At 33.4% G+C, this 18605-nt stretch overlaps 2 protein-coding genes across 2 annotated transcripts; one reads left to right on the forward strand and one right to left on the reverse strand.

Moving 5' to 3' along the window:
* Positions 1-10298: 10298 nt before the first annotated feature.
* On the forward strand, positions 10299-13181 carry LOC120636050 (piggyBac transposable element-derived protein 4-like). The gene is made up of 2 exons (XM_039907317.1): positions 10299-10950; positions 11218-13181. Exons 1-2 carry the CDS (start codon positions 10626-10628, stop codon positions 12645-12647), a joined length of 1755 nt encoding a protein of 584 aa, XP_039763251.1. The 5' UTR covers positions 10299-10625; the 3' UTR covers positions 12648-13181.
* A 261-nt stretch (positions 13182-13442) lies between these two features.
* On the reverse strand, positions 13443-17023 carry LOC120636049 (ephrin type-B receptor 1-B). The gene has a single exon (XM_039907316.1). It carries the CDS (start codon positions 16672-16674, stop codon positions 13636-13638), a length of 3039 nt encoding a protein of 1012 aa, XP_039763250.1. The 5' UTR covers positions 16675-17023; the 3' UTR covers positions 13443-13635.
* Positions 17024-18605: the final 1582 nt, after the last annotated feature.

Below are 18605 nucleotides of genomic sequence, written 5' to 3' on the forward strand. Positions count from 1 at the left end.
TGCTCAATATCTGTGTTATTTATGTAAAACAAAAATGATAAGGACTTCGGTTCTTGTAAATTCTATTATCTACAACATACTTAAGTGATGTAATGATTAAATTATCATGTTTATTATTTATTAACTTTTACAATTAGGAATTAGACTTGTACTAAAAATGATATCAGTAAAAAGTATAATAAATGACTAACTCGACTGGGCCAGAAGACTATGAGAGGCTTTTTTATTAGTGTTAGTTTTGCATAGAAAGACGCGAGGTGGAAATGCACAAGTATGGACACACCTTTTGGGTTTCGGAACATAGACCTTTTGGAAATTGCAATAATTTTTATTTACTTTCACCATTGCGCAGATAGACAGTTTAAGCACCCTATCAAACACTTAGACATACCTCTACCCTTGTACACTGTTACATAAGCAATATAATATTCATCGACATTGCATTTGAGTTCTGAGCGGTCTTATTAATATACGCGGCATAACTCCTGAATAAATATGCAGTAGTCTCACTTTAACGGACAGCACCATTGGAATGGCAAAGCAGCGCAGCGTTATGGCACGTTTATTAATAAGGTCCTGTAGATATAAATAGGTATTAAGATAACTATGTTTCTAAAATTTGTATTTAGTATTTTTTAAGCCATATTAATGTGTAAGTAATTAAGTAATTTAACTATACCTACATAATAAAGGAAATCTATGAAGTGTTTTGTTTTATAATACCTACCTCTTATGATCAAAATATGCATCAGCCCTTAATATGTAAAACTTCCTCGAGTGTCAACTGTGATTGAACCACTAGGTTAACATGTTCAACTAAGCAACATGATCGCAAGGTCCTGGGTTTTCTGGAAAAATTGGTTTACTAGGTTTAATATAAGGCCGGAGTACAAATTCGAAGAGCACGTTAAGCCATCGGTCCCGTTTATTATCACGACCATATGATTTTAAATGTTAAAACCCACCAATCCGCATTTGATCAGCAAGGTGGATCATTGCTCTAAACTGCTCTCTACTATGGGAGAGAAGGCCTATGCCCAGCGATGGAATGTTAATAGTAGATCATAATATGGTATCAAAAAAATTGGGCAACCCAAAATTTTTTGAACAACAATGAAAATCTTAAACAAAAGAGGTTTTATTAGCATTCAATTACTTAGAAACAATTATTTGTCTACGTATTAAGAATTACTGGGAAGTAAAATAAAATGCTCCAAATAGGAAACTACAAAGTTTTCGATTCGAGCATTTTCTCGCAGTTTCAGTTCAAATATTGTGCTACTCTGACGTAATTTATATGTTTATATGAAGTATGTGTTGTGTTATTAATAATTAAAAAATAGTTTTTGTGTTGAGCAAGGTTTTATTTTCTAATGAAGCCAAAATCTCTTTATTTGGTGAGGACCAACGCGACGTTTTAAAGTACCTACCATAAGACAAGGAGAGCTGTATGCAAAGGTAGGTTTTGAAGAAATTACGCCGTACGGCGCAAGTTATGTTATGTTTTGGGCCGGCATAGCTTCTGAAGATCGTGCCGAATTAGATTTCGTAGAAAGGGGCTCTCCAAATGCACTACATCAAGGTACTCTCAATTCCTTATATTTTTCGGTATTGTTTGTATCTTTTAGTAAATAAAGGAGGAAGACAATTATTGAAGTTATCTTATTATTTGGTCAAAACAAGTAATTTTCTAAAAACCAAAATAAAACAAATTATAAATATATGTATATATATATATATTTAATTATTAGGTTAAATTGAAACCCATTTAATTAGCTCGGATGAACACTTATTGTGAAAACTAAGTAATCTCATATCTAGCGATCGTCCAAGGTTTTATGCCAAGATTCGCAGTTCTCATGTTCTTTCACACGGCGGGGTTAACGACGTTCCTTTTTTAACAAATATCATTTTTAGATACCCCTGTGGCCTTACGATGACGTGATTAATTCAAAACGCGTTTGACGGAGAAATTTCATCATCATTCCTAAAAGTGAGAATAGAAACTACATTGAGACCGGCTTATGAAAATGCGGAGGTGCAGATCTTTGTTTACGTTCCTCATAGCTGAGAGACCCCGATTCGACAGCCCCAAGCAAAAATTACTTTGCGACACGTCCTTGTCAGTATGGTATACGATGACGCATATACAGAAAAATTTAGGGGTATGGATAATAATACTTAAACCAGGTAAGCTCATTACCATTTTAGACTGTATCATTACTTACTACCAGGTTTTTGATTAAAGCTACAAGAGCTTTGGCTTTGAGTTGGAAACAAAAAAATACCTACCTTTAGTTTTACTATGTTAATATAAATATTTATGTCAGTGTTGGTTACCACAGGATGTCTAATTAAGTAAACTATAATACTACTGACTATAACCGCAGTATAATATAAGGCCCTCAATAGTCAGGCCCTGTAAAAGCTAACAGCATTTACCTCTTACACAACCTACAGACTACGAAGAGTATGGTTTAAACCTTGTGTTGACCTTCTTGCTCGATCATCGAGAAGCAGATCACCAGGTCAGCTAATTGATGTAATGCACCGAACCATGATAGTTTTACGTTCACTGCTTAGCTGCAAATCCTATGAAGACTTCAACGAGCCTTATCTTTCATAATAAAGAGGAATTTAGAATTTAAACGCGTAAAGCAGCTTCATATAGCAACAGTGCGTTTTGATGAAAAATACTATTTTATCTGGGTCTATAAATAACCCACTTTAACATTCGAGTCTTAATCTCAGGTCTAAACATCCTAAAAGTTTAGTTGGCGTTTATTAACCATTTACCTAACAAGGCTGAGAATTAGGAATAATCATTACTTTGTTAGATTACGGTGAATTTACCCAGTAATTTTAAATATCCTTGGTAATCATTAACAGTAGAATCTAATAGCACGTTGATCTGGCGTTACAACCTTATGCGTCATCTTATTACGTCACCACATACCTATAATTTAGAGAACATGTTGGACTTGTACATATACATTTAATCAAAAAGAAACCTAGGTAGGTACTTATTAATTATTTTATGAATATTGCTAAGCATATTCCTTATTCTTAACATTTAATATTGCCGGTAGGTACAAAGGGTTCACAAAATAATAAACACATAGTATAATTGTATCAATATTTATTACATAAATTATAGCCAAGCTTACACTTTCATTGATCATGTATCTAATCCGATTTAAAAATTTAAACTGCCTAAGTTATACTTTAACCATCTGTAACTACGCAGGGGCGATTTGGCCGTTTATCTGGCCCAAAGCATTCATCTATCACACACTTTCTTTACAATCATTATTGCTTTGTTGTACTTACGTATATTCCAAAGGAATTATCACAATGCTTTTTGTAAAAGGACGACATAAAGTACCCCTGCAATAGCTCTATATATAAAAAAATCTTACATTTACTTTATCAATAAACTAAGATCACTATGAATTACAAGTAATTAGGCTATGATTGGTGTTACTACTGTTCAACTATTCAATTTAATAAAATATTATGTCAATAATAATTAGCTCTACGACAACTCTTGCATAAGCAATATTACACACTAAACTTTCATTTAGTTCCGAGTATGGCTTTAATTCTTACAGTATCACATATAAAAAGTGCTCTTTCCTCATCGACCATCCCATTGCCATTTCTCATTTCATCTCACAAATGGTGGTAATTCCGTTATACCCAAATCTCTTTATAAAAAATTAACAGCTTTATGTAAGTAATGTTACTCTCTTGCATATAAAACATTATAAACACAATAACACTGTTATAGATTCGCCACGTAAGTTAATTTTAGAAATATGTATGTATAACTATAGAATTGGTGCCAATTATGTTGCACACAAATGTCTAACCTAAATAGGTTTCGTCAATGCTCTTTTTTTAATATTCCTATGAGTCCTGTCTATTTAATTTAGTTAAGAGATTTGTAAAAGGCAATTTCCACCAATTTCTCACAATGGAATTTTAATAGTTGATTGGTTTACATCTCTTACTAGGTATAAAAACAAATAAATATTTCCCATTTGTCAAATCTCCATTATAACAAGAACACGATGAGGAAAGATACTATAGATATTCTTACTATAACAATTATTTAATCAGGTGTCTTAAAACCTGCTAAGTGAGGCGAATTTATTGCTTTAGACGTACGAATTATTGCGGGAGATACAGTGTACAATCACATCGATTTGTAACTTTATCTATTCCTATATCTAATATAAACGAAAATTATAATAAAACAACCACAACATATAATCAGAGGCAACACTGACAAAAAGAAGTCGTATTAGCCTTGTAGATTTTCATAAAAATACGTTTTAGGCAAATAAATTCTATATAAAGAAGATTTTTATGTGATCTTGTCGATTCTTGTAATATTACATTACTACATCGTAAGAAATAAATGTTAACACTACACTAAGAACCAATTACAATACTGGACAAATACTTTTAATAAATAGCTAATTTTTATGTCCAGTGTATCAAAAATCGTACCTATCATCTTTCTAATTTTTAAAAAATAATCAAGGTCATAAATAACTTACTTTTGACCTATTAACATTACTATCAATATAAATATCTCTACTTTGAATAGTGGATATGATAATTGGTGTTATACGACTGAATTTATATGTAAGAAGGTACATTTTTAAATATACTAAAAACGGATGTGTAAGACTCCTTCGATGCATGGATGGAAATAATACTTATGTTGAGTATGGACTTTACAGTATCATTAAGCATTACTTAATAGAAATTATAATCAGGAAAATCGAAATTTCCATTAAAAGCTATGATTAAAGTTCACCAATTGCAAATGGAAGACAGTGACTTAATTAATAAAGAAAAATAGTAACCAATATTAACTATAGAATTTGCTTTAGCTGCCTAATAAAACTATGGCATGAATAATTTTTCTCTAATTTGACCATTACCTACTCTATATTGGGTAACTGAAATTTTTGTTTAAAAAAAAACTAAAAATAACTACTTAAATGTGGTTTTAATAATACTATTCAAACCATAATATATTGCCATACTTAATTCACATCGGTCACACACATAAAATGCTCTAATACATATTTAAGTTGGCTTATTTTCAAATGACAAATCTTAAAAGTGGATACCATTTGCAAAATTTAGAATTACGTCAGCCCCTTAGAACGCATTCCTTGATGATAATAAATGCCGAATGACGTGTTTTTATCGCACATCAAAGTAAACTTGAATATGTATGTCCGGGAGCCACAAGGATGCAAAGCTTTTGAATATAATATGACAGTACGGACATCTTTGTATGTGTGAGCGACCGGCTAAAAAGTATTTTTCAGGCATGCAAAAATGATTGTCACAGTTAAATTACCAATTGCAATAGCGACGGTAATCATGCTAAATTGTATATTAATTGTGCATTTCAATTTGCCGCCACTTACCGCTTAACAAAAGCACGCACAGCACTTACAAGTTAAAAGCAAGGTATTTCTGGTTAAAGTGAAGCAGAAGTTGAAAATATTGAATTATAAAATTCTTTAGTAATCTTCTGGCATACATTTACAGCAAATTAATAAATTAATGAAGTTCTGTAAAAGCTGGAGTGTGTTTTATAAAAAAAAAACTTCCAAAGTTTGTAACGAAATTGTTATGGGCAGTAAAGCTACACCGATTTATTAATTTTCAAGCGTTACTAGAATCCTACACGGCATATGCCAGCTAATTTTAATGCACAAAAAATGTAAGTTAGAATTAATGAAATTACACTTAATACGTACGGGCCAGTACTACCTAATTACTATATCATGTCTTATTGCTGTTTACATAAAAATACTGCCCGACATATTTAGATTCCTTAGTCCTAGCTCTACATGCCTAATCGGGACTACAAAACAGGTATATGAAAATATTAAGACAAAGGCAAGTTGACAAAATAGAGGCTCGCGAAGTTTTTCAGAATAAACAAGTACGAACTGAGACAATAGTTTTTCGAGAAGGAAGTTTTGGGCAGGAATATTTTAATTCTTCCTGGTGTACCTCAGAATGTTTTCTTTTGTAAGTATAAAAAAGCTTGGCAAAATAACAAATAATATTACTTTTAGATTCGGAATTTGAGGTTACAGAAAGAATATATTTTTAAATCGAGTCATATTAGTTCAGAAAGAGAACGACTATATTTTAAGCCCAAGCAAACAATAGCAATCAGCTAGAAAGCTTTTATTATTTGTTATTCCGGAGACTTATCACAAAATTGTATCAAAAAGCTAAGCAGTAGGACAGTTTTAATAACAGACTCATTACATAGACTACTTGTTACGTACTGCATACCGCTATTCAAGCACGATTTATGATTAGTCCCCAGAGTAACAATTACAAATATAATAGTAGTTATTAAGTTCCTATTGGTTGTTGTTTTCATGTATGGACTGGTTTCCAAAAAATCTATTGATCTTTTTACAGAGTTTGTTTAAACGTGGAGTGAAATTTGGGGAAGATACCTGAACGTGGCAAATTATTGGTGTCGAACAGCGAATAAGCTGATCGGTGAGGGTTCAAAAACAAAGTGTTGGGAATCATCTCGGAGTTCAACTAATGACCCAAACATAAAAAGATGGTCATTTTCGAAATAATGTAAATGATCACATTTCTCTAATAACACAGAATTAAGTTGTTTACGTTTAAATTTTTTATGGATTTTAATAATTTTAATAACCTACCTACTACAAGTAAAAGTAATATTAAAACACTATGAAAATAACAAGCTTTTGTATAATTAAAACACTATGTTATGTACCATCAATAATTGCCATTATTTCCAATTCAACAAAAGTAATGTTCAGTGTATTGTCACGAGTGATTGCAAACCGCAGGCGTGGCTGGCAAGTAAGCCTTAAAAGAAACATGACACCCTCGAGCTTGCGCACTATGTCTGCAAAGTTAAAAACCCTAACATTACGTTTGCTTGTTATTAAATTAAATTCTTTTATTATCCTTGTCCTAAAATATATTTTAATTGTACGGTTTCGTTACTTGAAAGTATTTACGAGTTCGAAAATTTATCTGGAGACCTTACTTTCACTACACAATCAAATCACATGTGATGCATCAAAAGATTCATATGAAAATTCGTGTAAACCATACAAATGCGACGTTAGATTTATATGGGTCGAGGCCTTGAGTTGCTGATAAATTAATGCAAGGTTACTGAAATCCAAAAAATTGTGCACAAACGTTTGTGGTGAAGAGCCAAAAAAATTACACCTACCATAATATGAGATATAGAGAGAGAAATATGAGATAACGTTTAGCATTAAAGAAAATGCTACTAATTGCGAAAATACGAAATATTTTTTTAGCCAGCAACAATATCAGTCTAAAAGGATGAGGAAAGATTTGATAAAAGTGAAAATTTTTAGTTTAGCAAACTTAACCTGCAAACTGATTCGCGGTGGGCTTACGATTTAAGAGTATTGTTAATATTGAAAAATTCTGCTGTTGTGTGATGTGTTGCGGATAATGATTTTCTAATCCTCATGTTCCGTTCATTCCAATATATTAATACAGAGAGGAAATACAACAATGGCTAAGCATTCAGTGGTAGACATTCTATTAAAAACACTTTGTTTCATTGGGCGATTTATAATTTTTTACAATATTGTAACTTCAATTTATCTTGTACCACAACATTCATTAGACAGGTGCTAAGCTAAGCTCTTAAGTACTAGCAGCCTGGAAGACATATTGAAAACAGAATACTTTCTAAGTATGAAATTTGAAATAAAAACGTGCCAGTTTCGTTCAGCCAAAATTGTGTCTATGATTATTGTAAAAAATAACAATAAAGGTTTTGATCCATCAGCAACTAGAATAATAATAGAAAATATGAATAAAAATTGGAGCTGTAGAATGATAGCCATTCATTTAGAATTTTCAGTAAAGATGATATTTACAACAGACTCATATTTGAAACGGAATGGAATATCGGAAGATCGAAAGAGGATCCTAGCAAAGGTCACTTTGGAAAGACCACACTTGCGAGAATATACTTATAAGACGGATTCTTATAAATGCTTATAAGGATTTGTCTTAGCCAAACGATTATAACAAATTACCTTTATACTTTAAAGAGAAAGTATACAAATAAACAATAAAACATGATGGTGGAAATATTGAAGTATGCTTTTCAGGATAGAGGTTTGTCGCGCTAAGAAGTCTGAGATGTGGCATCATTTCCTGTAGAAAATATATAAAAGAAGACGATGATTCTGTTGACTGTGTTTCTAATTATTTGTCCACCACTATATCACTTTGGGATACCAAGAGAGAACCAATATAATAAAATATGGAATGGAACTACCATTACAAAATATACCAAGAGAGAACCAATATATTAAAATATGGAATAGAACTACCATTACAAAATATACCAAGAGAGAACCAATATAATAAAATATGGAATGGAACTACCATTACAAAATATATAATATGTATAAAAAACCACAAGATCTAAATAATTATCCCTAATTTCAGAGTTAGTAAACTGACGCTTCTACTTTTGTAAATTATATTCCGAGTCTTACGTGATTTATATTGGTAATGTCAACATTTAATGACTGCTCGTCGAAATGACCTTTTATTGTCAAATTTAAATTGAAATGAATTGATTTTATTCGATATCTTTTAAAACCTAAGAAATCTGAAGTGTAAAAGTTTATAGATGTACATAGAATACCATCTATAAAGTCATTAAAAAATACAAATTCGCAATAAGTTTCAGCGCCATATATAATAGTCGCTCAGCTCAAAGTTAAATATTTCAATAAAAATTCACTAAAATCGCATAGCATTATACGACATAATCAAGCAAAACGTACCCATGACCTCTTATATAAGCTGGGAATAATAAAGAAAGCACTTAGAACTATATTGGCAGTATTATTGATTTACCCTAGTCTAATCTACAATATTTTAAAAAGTTCTTTAAAGTTATTGCTCATTTTTAATAAAAGTTTGAAATAAAAAAAAATTACGTTTATCTTTAATGGTAGACCTTTTGCTTATTGCTATCGAACCTTTAAGTCTGCGTTGATTGTCAGAAGTATGCATCTGATATCCTTAATTAGGGCAAGTAGAAAAAAAAATGTGTGGCAGTAAATTGACATTATCTCTTACCTTCTGGTTAATGTTTCGGATAAAAACCGTAAACAATTTAATAACACAATAAGACAGGGACAGCAAACCAACGTAATTGAAATTTATCATCATGTTTTGTTCTATTTTAACATATATTGGGAGAAATTATTCTCTACTTATTATTTTTGTTATAAGAAATCTCCATCAATACTGCATAAAAAATTGTTTATGAACGCAATTTTTTAAGATTTACAATTTTTAGATATTTTCAAAAAAAGATGATATTTAAAAAAAAAATATTTAGGTGACCTAGTATAAAATGAGGAGAGATTTCACCTAAAAAATTGACTAAAGGTTTGCCATCCCTGATAGAGACAGCTTTGTGGAACCTTATTTAAAAGTTACATGTACCAGTAAAAGTCAATAATAAAAATTGATGTCTTAATATTAATTAATAATTCATATTCTCCAGGTGATCTGTACTACACAGCCATCATGAAACACGATTCAAAAACATAGATATAAAATTTTGATGCAATATCTAACATATTAAAGCAAGAATTTACACTAAAATACATATGTCCACTTACTGTGGTAAATTCAGCCTTATTTACATGCAGTCCAAACTTAAATAAATGCAATAATATTGTGGCAAGTTAATAAATTAATTAAGTACTTGAATTTGATCACATTGGCAGTATAAATATAAAAATGAATTTAGGATAAATAAAATTTTATGACTGGCATAGACTTTTGAGTATTACTTACATTCATTGTTATACTAAACTGTATCTTATTATTTAAAATTTTAAACTTTAATAAACACAATTTATATCAAAATTATTAGAGCAAATTTAGCTACCTACAATATATTTATTATATTCTTAGAAAGAAATTGTAACTATTCATTAGTCGGAATGTTGCTATAAAAAGTTACCCTTATCTTTGTTATTTCTTGAATTATTTCAAAAAATGTCAGTATATCAAGAAAAACTAAGTATTTACTAATAGATCTTAAAGTTCTTTAAGTGTCAAAATAATAAAAGGGTACTGTAAGAATATTTCAAGAAAACGAATTGCGGTCAGTAACTCTAATACAAATAAAATTTTAAAATAGATGTGACTAATAAGAATAGGTAAATATTTTTCTTAACACGTTGGCTGCCATAGAAGAAAAATTTTTTTTTACATAAAAAGTTTTTGATGAAATTTGGCGCGGATTGTTAAGATATGAAAATTTATCTAATTTAAAGTGAAATCGGTTCGATAGTTTTCAAAATATTTTCAAAAAACCTGACGAGGTCACCGGTGACCTGCATGGCGCTGTGAACCGAAAATATGAAAAACCGTTACGAAGGCGCCGGAGTGACCGCAACCCCGGTCACCCGCTCCCCGCAGTCGTACGCCAACACTGGAGGAGCGCGCACGGTTATATTTTCAGTTTTGTTTCGTTTTTTCGTAACGCTGAACGTTTATGAATCATGGATATTGAAACTTTAGATTTGGAAGATTTTAATATTACCCAAGAAGATTTACGTGACATCGATTTACTTGAAGCTAGTATTTTTGAAAAGATAAGACGGGATTGTGATTTGAGCGAAAGTCAAGATACAGATAGCGAAGAGATTATTCATGTTCCGAGAAAGCGCAGACGTATTTTTATTACAAGTGATTCCGAGACAGAATGCGATCCCGTGAAAAAGTTAGTTACAGAAAACATACCTAGTTTGAGTGGAAGTACATCACAAAAATGGGTTGAACCAAAGGGGCACCAACCATCTGTTATCGCCTTTACAGAGCCAACAGGTAATTGTTTTTAACCAACCATTAATTTTTAACCAACTTTAAAAAAACAGAAGTAACAATAAAACCTTTGCCGAGCTGCGCAATTTTTGTATACAAATCAAAACGCTCTAGCCAACGTATTGATATATCGTCTTAGTTGTGAGAGAAACTTGACTGCTAAGAAAGTTGTTCTTTTTTATTAGAATTTATTCATTTGTTAGTAATAATTTTCGGCTAACATCATTGCAGTTAAATGAAATATATACATAATTTTCTATTATTTTAAAGGAATGAAGGAACCATATGCCAGTCAACTGCGGAATGCTGCCCAAGGAGAATATTTCAGCCTGATGGTACCAGATAACATCTTCGAAGAAATCGCAGTTCAGACTAATTTGTATGCAGAACAACGAGAAAGAAGTGTAAAGCCTTCGTCACGTTCACATAAGTGGAAACCAACTACAAAAGATGAGCTTAAACGATTCTTTGGCTTAATATTATACATGGGTCTTGTGAAGTTGCCAAAAATCAGTCTTTATTGGAGTACAGACCGTGTTTACAGGCAAACTTTTCCTCCAACTGTCATGAGCCGAAACAGATTCGAAATATTATTGCAGAATTTGCACTTTACAAATAACGAAACAGCTGATCCTAAAGATAGAATTTGTAAAATACGACCTCTCATCGACAAATTAAACGAGAACTTTGAAAAACACTATGGGCCTAAGGAAGATGTCTGTGTCGATGAAACGCAGGTCCCATTCAGAGGCCGTATAATCTTTAGGCAATATAATAAGAGCAAAAGACACAAGTATGGAATGAAATTATTTAAACTATGTACAATACCAGGCTATACATGCAAATTGCAATTGTATGCAGGTAAAAATAACGAGGTTTTAAATACCTCACCCACAAAAGTTGTGATGTCTTTATGTGACCACATATTAAGTTTGGGACATACAGTTTCAACAGATAATTGGTATACTAGTATAGACCTGGCAAACCAACTTCTTGACAAAGATACTCATTTGGTCGGAACCCTGAGGAAAAATAGGAAAGGTTTGCCTAAAGCAGTGGTAGAGGCTAAATTAAAACCAGGTGAATATATTGCAATGGAAAATGAACGTGGCATATGTGTGCTAAAATGGAAAGACAAACGGGATGTGTTGATGCTATCGACAAAGCACTCAAAAGGGTTCTCAAAGGTTACTAAAAAGGGCAGGACAATTCGAAAACCAAGAATGATAATAGCTTACAATAAAGCAAAAGGAGCGGTCGATATGAGTGACCAGATGACTGCGTATTCGTCGCCATTAAGAAAAACAGTAAAATGGTACAAGAAATTAGGAATTGAAGTTATTTTAAATACAGCTGTTGTAAATGGATGGATTATGTACACTGAAAATAAAAAAGTTAAAGAAAGTATAGTAGAGTACAGAAGGCAGTTAGTGGAGTATCTGGTAGATTCAGGAAAGGATAGTGAAAACCCCGAAAATACTGAAAGACCGAAACGACTGAAGCACCAGTTGGAAAAGCGAGAGGGCAATGTTAGAAACACAAGACGTTTCTGTTCAGTATGCTACAAAAAAAACACTGCAATACTCGGTTATAAAATTGCCAAGAATAAAACAAAGAAAGTTGCGACATACTGCAAAGAATGTCCAAATGAACCATATTTTTGTTTGGCTTGTTTTAATAAGTTTCATCGTTATGGTTAAGCTTTTTAATTCGACATTTTAATGTTATTTTTGATTGATACTTTTGAATATAATAATTGATGCGCTGTGATTTTCATACTAAAGTTGTTTTATTTTTCCTTCAACTAAAATTTCAACCCTTATGATTTGAGCTCATAAGTACGTGTAGAACATTTGAGATTGAAATAGTATTATTCTATTATATTATTCTATCATATAAGCTATCCCTATGCTAAGTTTTACTAAAATTAAGCTTATGGATAAGTGATAAAAGCACAAACAAGTTGTTTTTTACTTATCACAAACTGTCATGTTCATCATTTTAGAAATATTTTCGAAATAAAATTAGGTAGGCAGGAACCACGGCAATGAAGTATTCTACAGCGCCACTCCGGTCACTTCAGTACATAAAATGTATTAGAAACGCATCCTCCGGCGCACAAATTCGTTCCAAAAACAGGTTTACCTTGAGGTCACCGGTGACCGTAATGGCGCGTAGATGTAGGTAGGCGTCCGGTCACCGGTGACCGGGGTGGCAGCTAACGTGTTAATATTAAAATTAATCATGGCTCTTATTTCGTTGCACAGACTAGTTATTTTAAGACAGTACCTTTGTAAAGCTACAATTTAATAAATATAGGAAAACAATAAATTTAGAAATTAGGCCACATATTTTTGAGTATTGGTACAGAAATTTTCATAGTACCTGCCAAACATAGGTACCATGTAAAATTATCTTAAATTAAACACTACATAAAAAATTAAAAGGAAACTAAAATACAAATATAGCACATCTAGATGCATATGATGATATTATTTCTTAACAATTATTAACAGATGAATTTCTTACCAAGTTCAGACAAAATTGGTAATTTTAAGACAGTTTTTTTTTAGAAAAATATACAAAATGCATTATTTGTTATATAAATCACTGTATACTAATCACTTTTTATGAGAGATCTATTTCCCATGGTTTTCTTTTCACATGCACTAACACCAATTCACTTTATTACACAAGAAAACCATAAGGACCACTTACGCGTATTTGAGCACGCATACTTTGCACACTATTCATAATCTTTTTTTGATGTCCAACAAGAGTCACTCCTAGAGATGCAAGTTGGTGTACTGTTAGATCAACAACAGCATTCATATCAGTTATGCCTGCAGCTCTAAATTTCTCAATATAGCGTGACATTTTAATGCACTCCAACCATTCTTCAACAGATGAAAATTGTATCAAGTCAGGTGTATCACCAGCAAGTGGATCAGCAGAACGGTTTTGAGCTATTTTTCTTAAAGTGTCAGGACAACGAATAAGTTTATCTAAAGTCTTTACAATACTTGCAAAGGTAGGGCGATGGGTTCGTTCTTTTTGCCAGCAGTCAAGCATAAGCTGGTAAACAGCTTCTGGACAGTCCATTGGTGCTGGAAGACGATATCCTTTTTCTATTGATTTTATTACATCCTGATTACTCCAATTCCAGTATGGACGCTCACCAAAGCTCATTACCTCCCAACAAACTATGCCCATTGACCAAACATCACTTGCTGATGTAAACTTTCTAAAAGCAATAGCTTCTGGTGCAGTCCAGCGGACTGGTATCTTCCCTCCACGAGTTGTGTAGGCTCCATCAGCAGTTGATTCAATTTCCCTTGATAAACCAAAATCTGCAATTTTGCACACTAGTTGGGAATTAACAAGCACATTACGAGCCGCTAGATCTCTGTGAATGTAATTCATTTCTGATAAATACTGCATACCAGTTGCAATACCCCGTAACATTCCTACCAATTGCAACACACGGAATTTGCCATCATTTGCTCGAAGGAAGGTGTCTAATGAACCATTTTCCATGAATTCAGTAATAATCATAATGGGATTACATTTTGTTACAACTCCTTGCAAAAATATCACATTTGGGTGTTCAAATTGACCCATTATAGATGCCTCAGCAAGAAAATCCCTCCTTGCTCTCTCTGTTGATCCCGGTTTTAGAGTTTTAATAGCAACATCAATTTCCTGCCCACAACTAGCTGGTAACTTTAGTTTCCCTCTGCACACATCTCCAAATTCTCCCCCACCAATGATTGCCTCTATTGTTATACAAGAGGCATCTATTTCACGAGCAAATTCTCGAACTGCTTGATTAGGATCTTCATATGTGTGAGGATCAATATAAGTTCTTGAACCTGTGCCAGCAAAGAGAGGCGTTGTAGCATTGCTACTTGTTTTTGCTGGTCTATCAGGACCAGTATATACTTCACCATTCCGATAGTTTAGTGCATTACAGTCATTAGGCTGCTTTTTATCACACTCATCATCAGCCCGAGAACGCAAAAAGAAAACTGTTGCTATAATTGCAACCACTGAAATGACCACAACTGCAACCATAACCCCAGCAACTAATCGTACTTGGGCACCTTCTTCCTCACTTACAAATGAAGTTTCAAGCACAGATCCAGTTCTTCCATATACAATACCACTAAGTTCACCCCAGCCCCTTTTCATTTTAGCTCTAACTCTTATACCATACTCTGTATCCCTTTTTAAACCATTAATTATAACATGGGGCTCTTTTGTTATTCGAACTGTTGCATTCGCACTTTTCTCAAGATTGTCCTTTGGAAAACACTTGACTTCATAACTTTCAATAGTATCATCCGGGTCGGTTAAATCTATTGGTGGTGGGTTCCAAGCAAGAGATAACTTGTCACTTTCAGCACTAATAACTCTCAGCTTAGTAATTACACTCACCACAGATGCCTCAGTCACAGCTGTTATCTCTACCTTCTTTGGAGGTTCACCTGTTATATCAGTTACACCATTTTGTGCATAAACTTGAAACTTGTACTCTGTCACTGGGTCTAATCCCATTATAGTAACTCTAGTTGCATTTAGACCAAATGCTGCAGGTCTATATTCTACACTGGGCCCACAATTAGAGCAATGAACTTTGTATGTGACATCACTCCTACCCCCAGTCTTATGGGGTGGTTGCCATGCAAGAGATATTGAAAATTGGTCAGCAAAAGTAACAGTTAAATTATCTGGAGCTGAAGGTGGCTGTGTACAAGGTACATTCTTGGGATCTTTTTTTGCTCTGAAAAAACCAGGTACACATTTGCATTCATCGGAGGCATATGCTGTAGACTCTGAATAATCAGGGCATGGTATACAGGGATCATCCCCTGTGTGTGATTTGAATTTTCCTGGTGAGCACTCATTGCATATTTGGTTAGTGTGATCAGGTTCATACCCAGCCCGACATTTGCATGAACCACTTGGAAGTGTCCATTTTCCATCACCTTTGCACAGGTACACTGGTGGTGCTTCCCCCTGAGCTGTTTCTGAATGTTCTACACATGTCCCATTAGCTTGTTCAATAACAGTAACCTCACGTCCTGTTGGAGTAGCAGGGAACTTTGCAAAGTGTATAGTCACTTCTGGACAAGTAATGTAATACACTTTCACAGCCAGAATAGAAATACATGCACCCTGATCTCTGAATGCAATATATACCCCACGTTTAGTTACAGCAATACTCTTAACTTCTGTGTTAATGTCTACTTCTGAGTTTGTGTTGAATCTTCCTTCACCAGCAGCAATACGCCCCACTAGTTTATAACTTTCAGGTTCCCATGGTGGTTGTTCTCTAGTAGCTACATCAAACTCATAGTATAATAGACTGAACGTTTCTTTACAACTAAGTGCATTACCTGGAAAGAGTGAACAATCTCTGATAGTGAATTTTATTTCAATATAAATACGGTTTGCATTTCTTCTCTCTATGAATGGTGTCCACAACCAATTATTGACATTATGGTGCGCAACATCACACACAACGTACGATCGCCAATTTATCTGTTTTTCGAAATTAGTGTAGGATTCTTCAAGCCAGCCAGGTGTACTTGCTTGCGGGCCGTATGGATAGCGTGTCCATCCGAGATTTTGTTCGGTTGTAGTGTCAAGAAGCATTACTTGCTCGCCTTGTACACTGAAAGCGGCGATCACGGCGGCCGCCACCGCTGCGCAAACCCACATCATCTCAACGACATAACAATAACTAATCAAACTGGTAAATACTGTATTTATTAAAATAAACGTAATAAAACCACAACGTTCTTACTACATAATGACACAAAACGAGTTCGCGCTGTTAAACTTCACACTAACACTTCACTTTGTCCAAGATAAAGGATTGTCCCGTCATTTCTGTATGGCAATGTACTTCAAGTGTTCACGGTACGATAAATTAAGGTACGATATTTTAAGATCAGAAGAATCACACGAACGTCATTGATGTTTAAATAGATACACGGATTCTCAAATTTATATGAAAATCCACATTTTTAATTTATATTGATCCTGTATTACAGAAACTCTCGCAAATTTACTTGACATGGACGCGTCACGCGCAGCACTTTTGTTTGTGTTGCTAACAAAAATAATCTGGTTAAAATATTTAGCTGTTGTCTCTGGTCTTTTACCAGAAGCTGAGACAATATCGAAAAACGTACCTTATCAAATGAGAATACAAACACTCAACCCGCTTATAAAAGAGGAGAGAAACATTTATATCAGTTATATCATTTATATCCCACAAGGTACCTTTGTATAAAACGTGTATACTGTATACGTCCCATGACGACATACGCCAGTATTGTATTCACCCATCGCCCTCACAGCTCTTACAAGAGCTTTCATGTCATACACTTTACAAAATAAGTTTATGAGCATGGCCACAACCCCAACCACCTAGTGGTCGAGGCGTGTACGAAGTTGAGCTGTAAGCATTGTTGCAATATTGCAACAATGCTGCTTTCAAATAGCGGCGTCAACGTAACGAGTCCAGAGATTTTATCTCATCTTAAATTATGCGTACCGCGCTAAATTAAGTTTTCACTTAAAAAAATGTTTATATTTTTTAAAGCCTAGCTAGGATTACAGCTTCATTTTCGGGGGGACAGTGTTTGAACACCAGTCATGCATGAGAGCTCCCCAAAATGATCCCAAAGACGTATGAAGTCCAGCAAACCGCACTTGACCAGCGTGGAAAACTACAGCCCTAACCCTTCTTCTTGTGACCTGTAGTGGGTTGCCCGTATGCTTGTATACTCATTAGTTCGTATCGTTCGTAGGTGACGAAACTACCTTTTTATTTTTATAATTTTTTTATTAGTGTTTTTACCTACAATTCCTCCAATTATCAATTTTATAAATCTAAAATGCATATAAAAATTTTCGGAACCGACAGGATTTGAACCTGTGACTCTCGGGCAATCGCGGCCTGAGCGCTTTCACCAATTAAGCTACGGCTCTCCTACCGTCGCTGCCGAAAATTAGTATATGCCTTTCACATCAGTCTTATAGCGCCATCTAGTAGGAAACGTTGCAGTTTCGATCTACACCTTCAAAGGTCCATATTACTATGAGACACGTTTGAAACAAGAGATGAAAAATTGCTTTTTTAAATTTTTATATGCATTTTAAATTTATAAAATTGAAACTACCTTTGTGAATCAATTTAAAAACTTTCTTGTTCTATCACTATTTTCTTCCAATTTCTTCCCAAGCTTGCTGCAAGATTCTTTCACTGGGTATTTGCCTTAAATTAAGTGTTTGTCAATAATTTATGACAATATCCCACATTGCACAGTGGTGAACACTTTCATAAATGTAAGGACAATATAAAGAAATCATCAATTTTAAATATGCTTTACTTAGATTTATATTACCTTTAGGGCAAAAATAAAATAAATGTATAAAATAAATTAAATAATAAAATAGATTGGAATATAATTATATGATAAAACATATAATAGTTATAATAGGAATAGTATTATATGATAAAACATATAATATATATTTTATCATATAATACTAGGAAGTAGCAGAGATTCTCCAGATCAGACTTATATTTAAAACAAAAAGAAATTTTTGGTTTGGTGGAACTTGGTTAAGGGCCTACACTCTAT

The sequence above is a fragment of the Pararge aegeria genome, chromosome Z (assembly GCF_905163445.1).
Source record: "Pararge aegeria chromosome Z, ilParAegt1.1, whole genome shotgun sequence".
Lineage (NCBI taxonomy): Eukaryota > Metazoa > Arthropoda > Insecta > Lepidoptera > Nymphalidae > Pararge > Pararge aegeria.

Excerpts from the sequence above, each read along its gene's own strand:
- LOC120636050 (XM_039907317.1), top strand. The coding sequence starts at position 10,626 with ATGGATATTGAAACTTTAGATTTGGAAGATTTTAATATTACCCAAGAA. Across the intron at positions 10,951-11,217 it reads CGCCTTTACAGAGCCAACAG|GAATGAAGGAACCATATGCC; the intron begins GTAATTGTTTTT and ends ATTATTTTAAAG.
- LOC120636049 (XM_039907316.1), bottom strand. The coding sequence starts at position 16,674 with ATGATGTGGGTTTGCGCAGCGGTGGCGGCCGCCGTGATCGCCGCTTTC.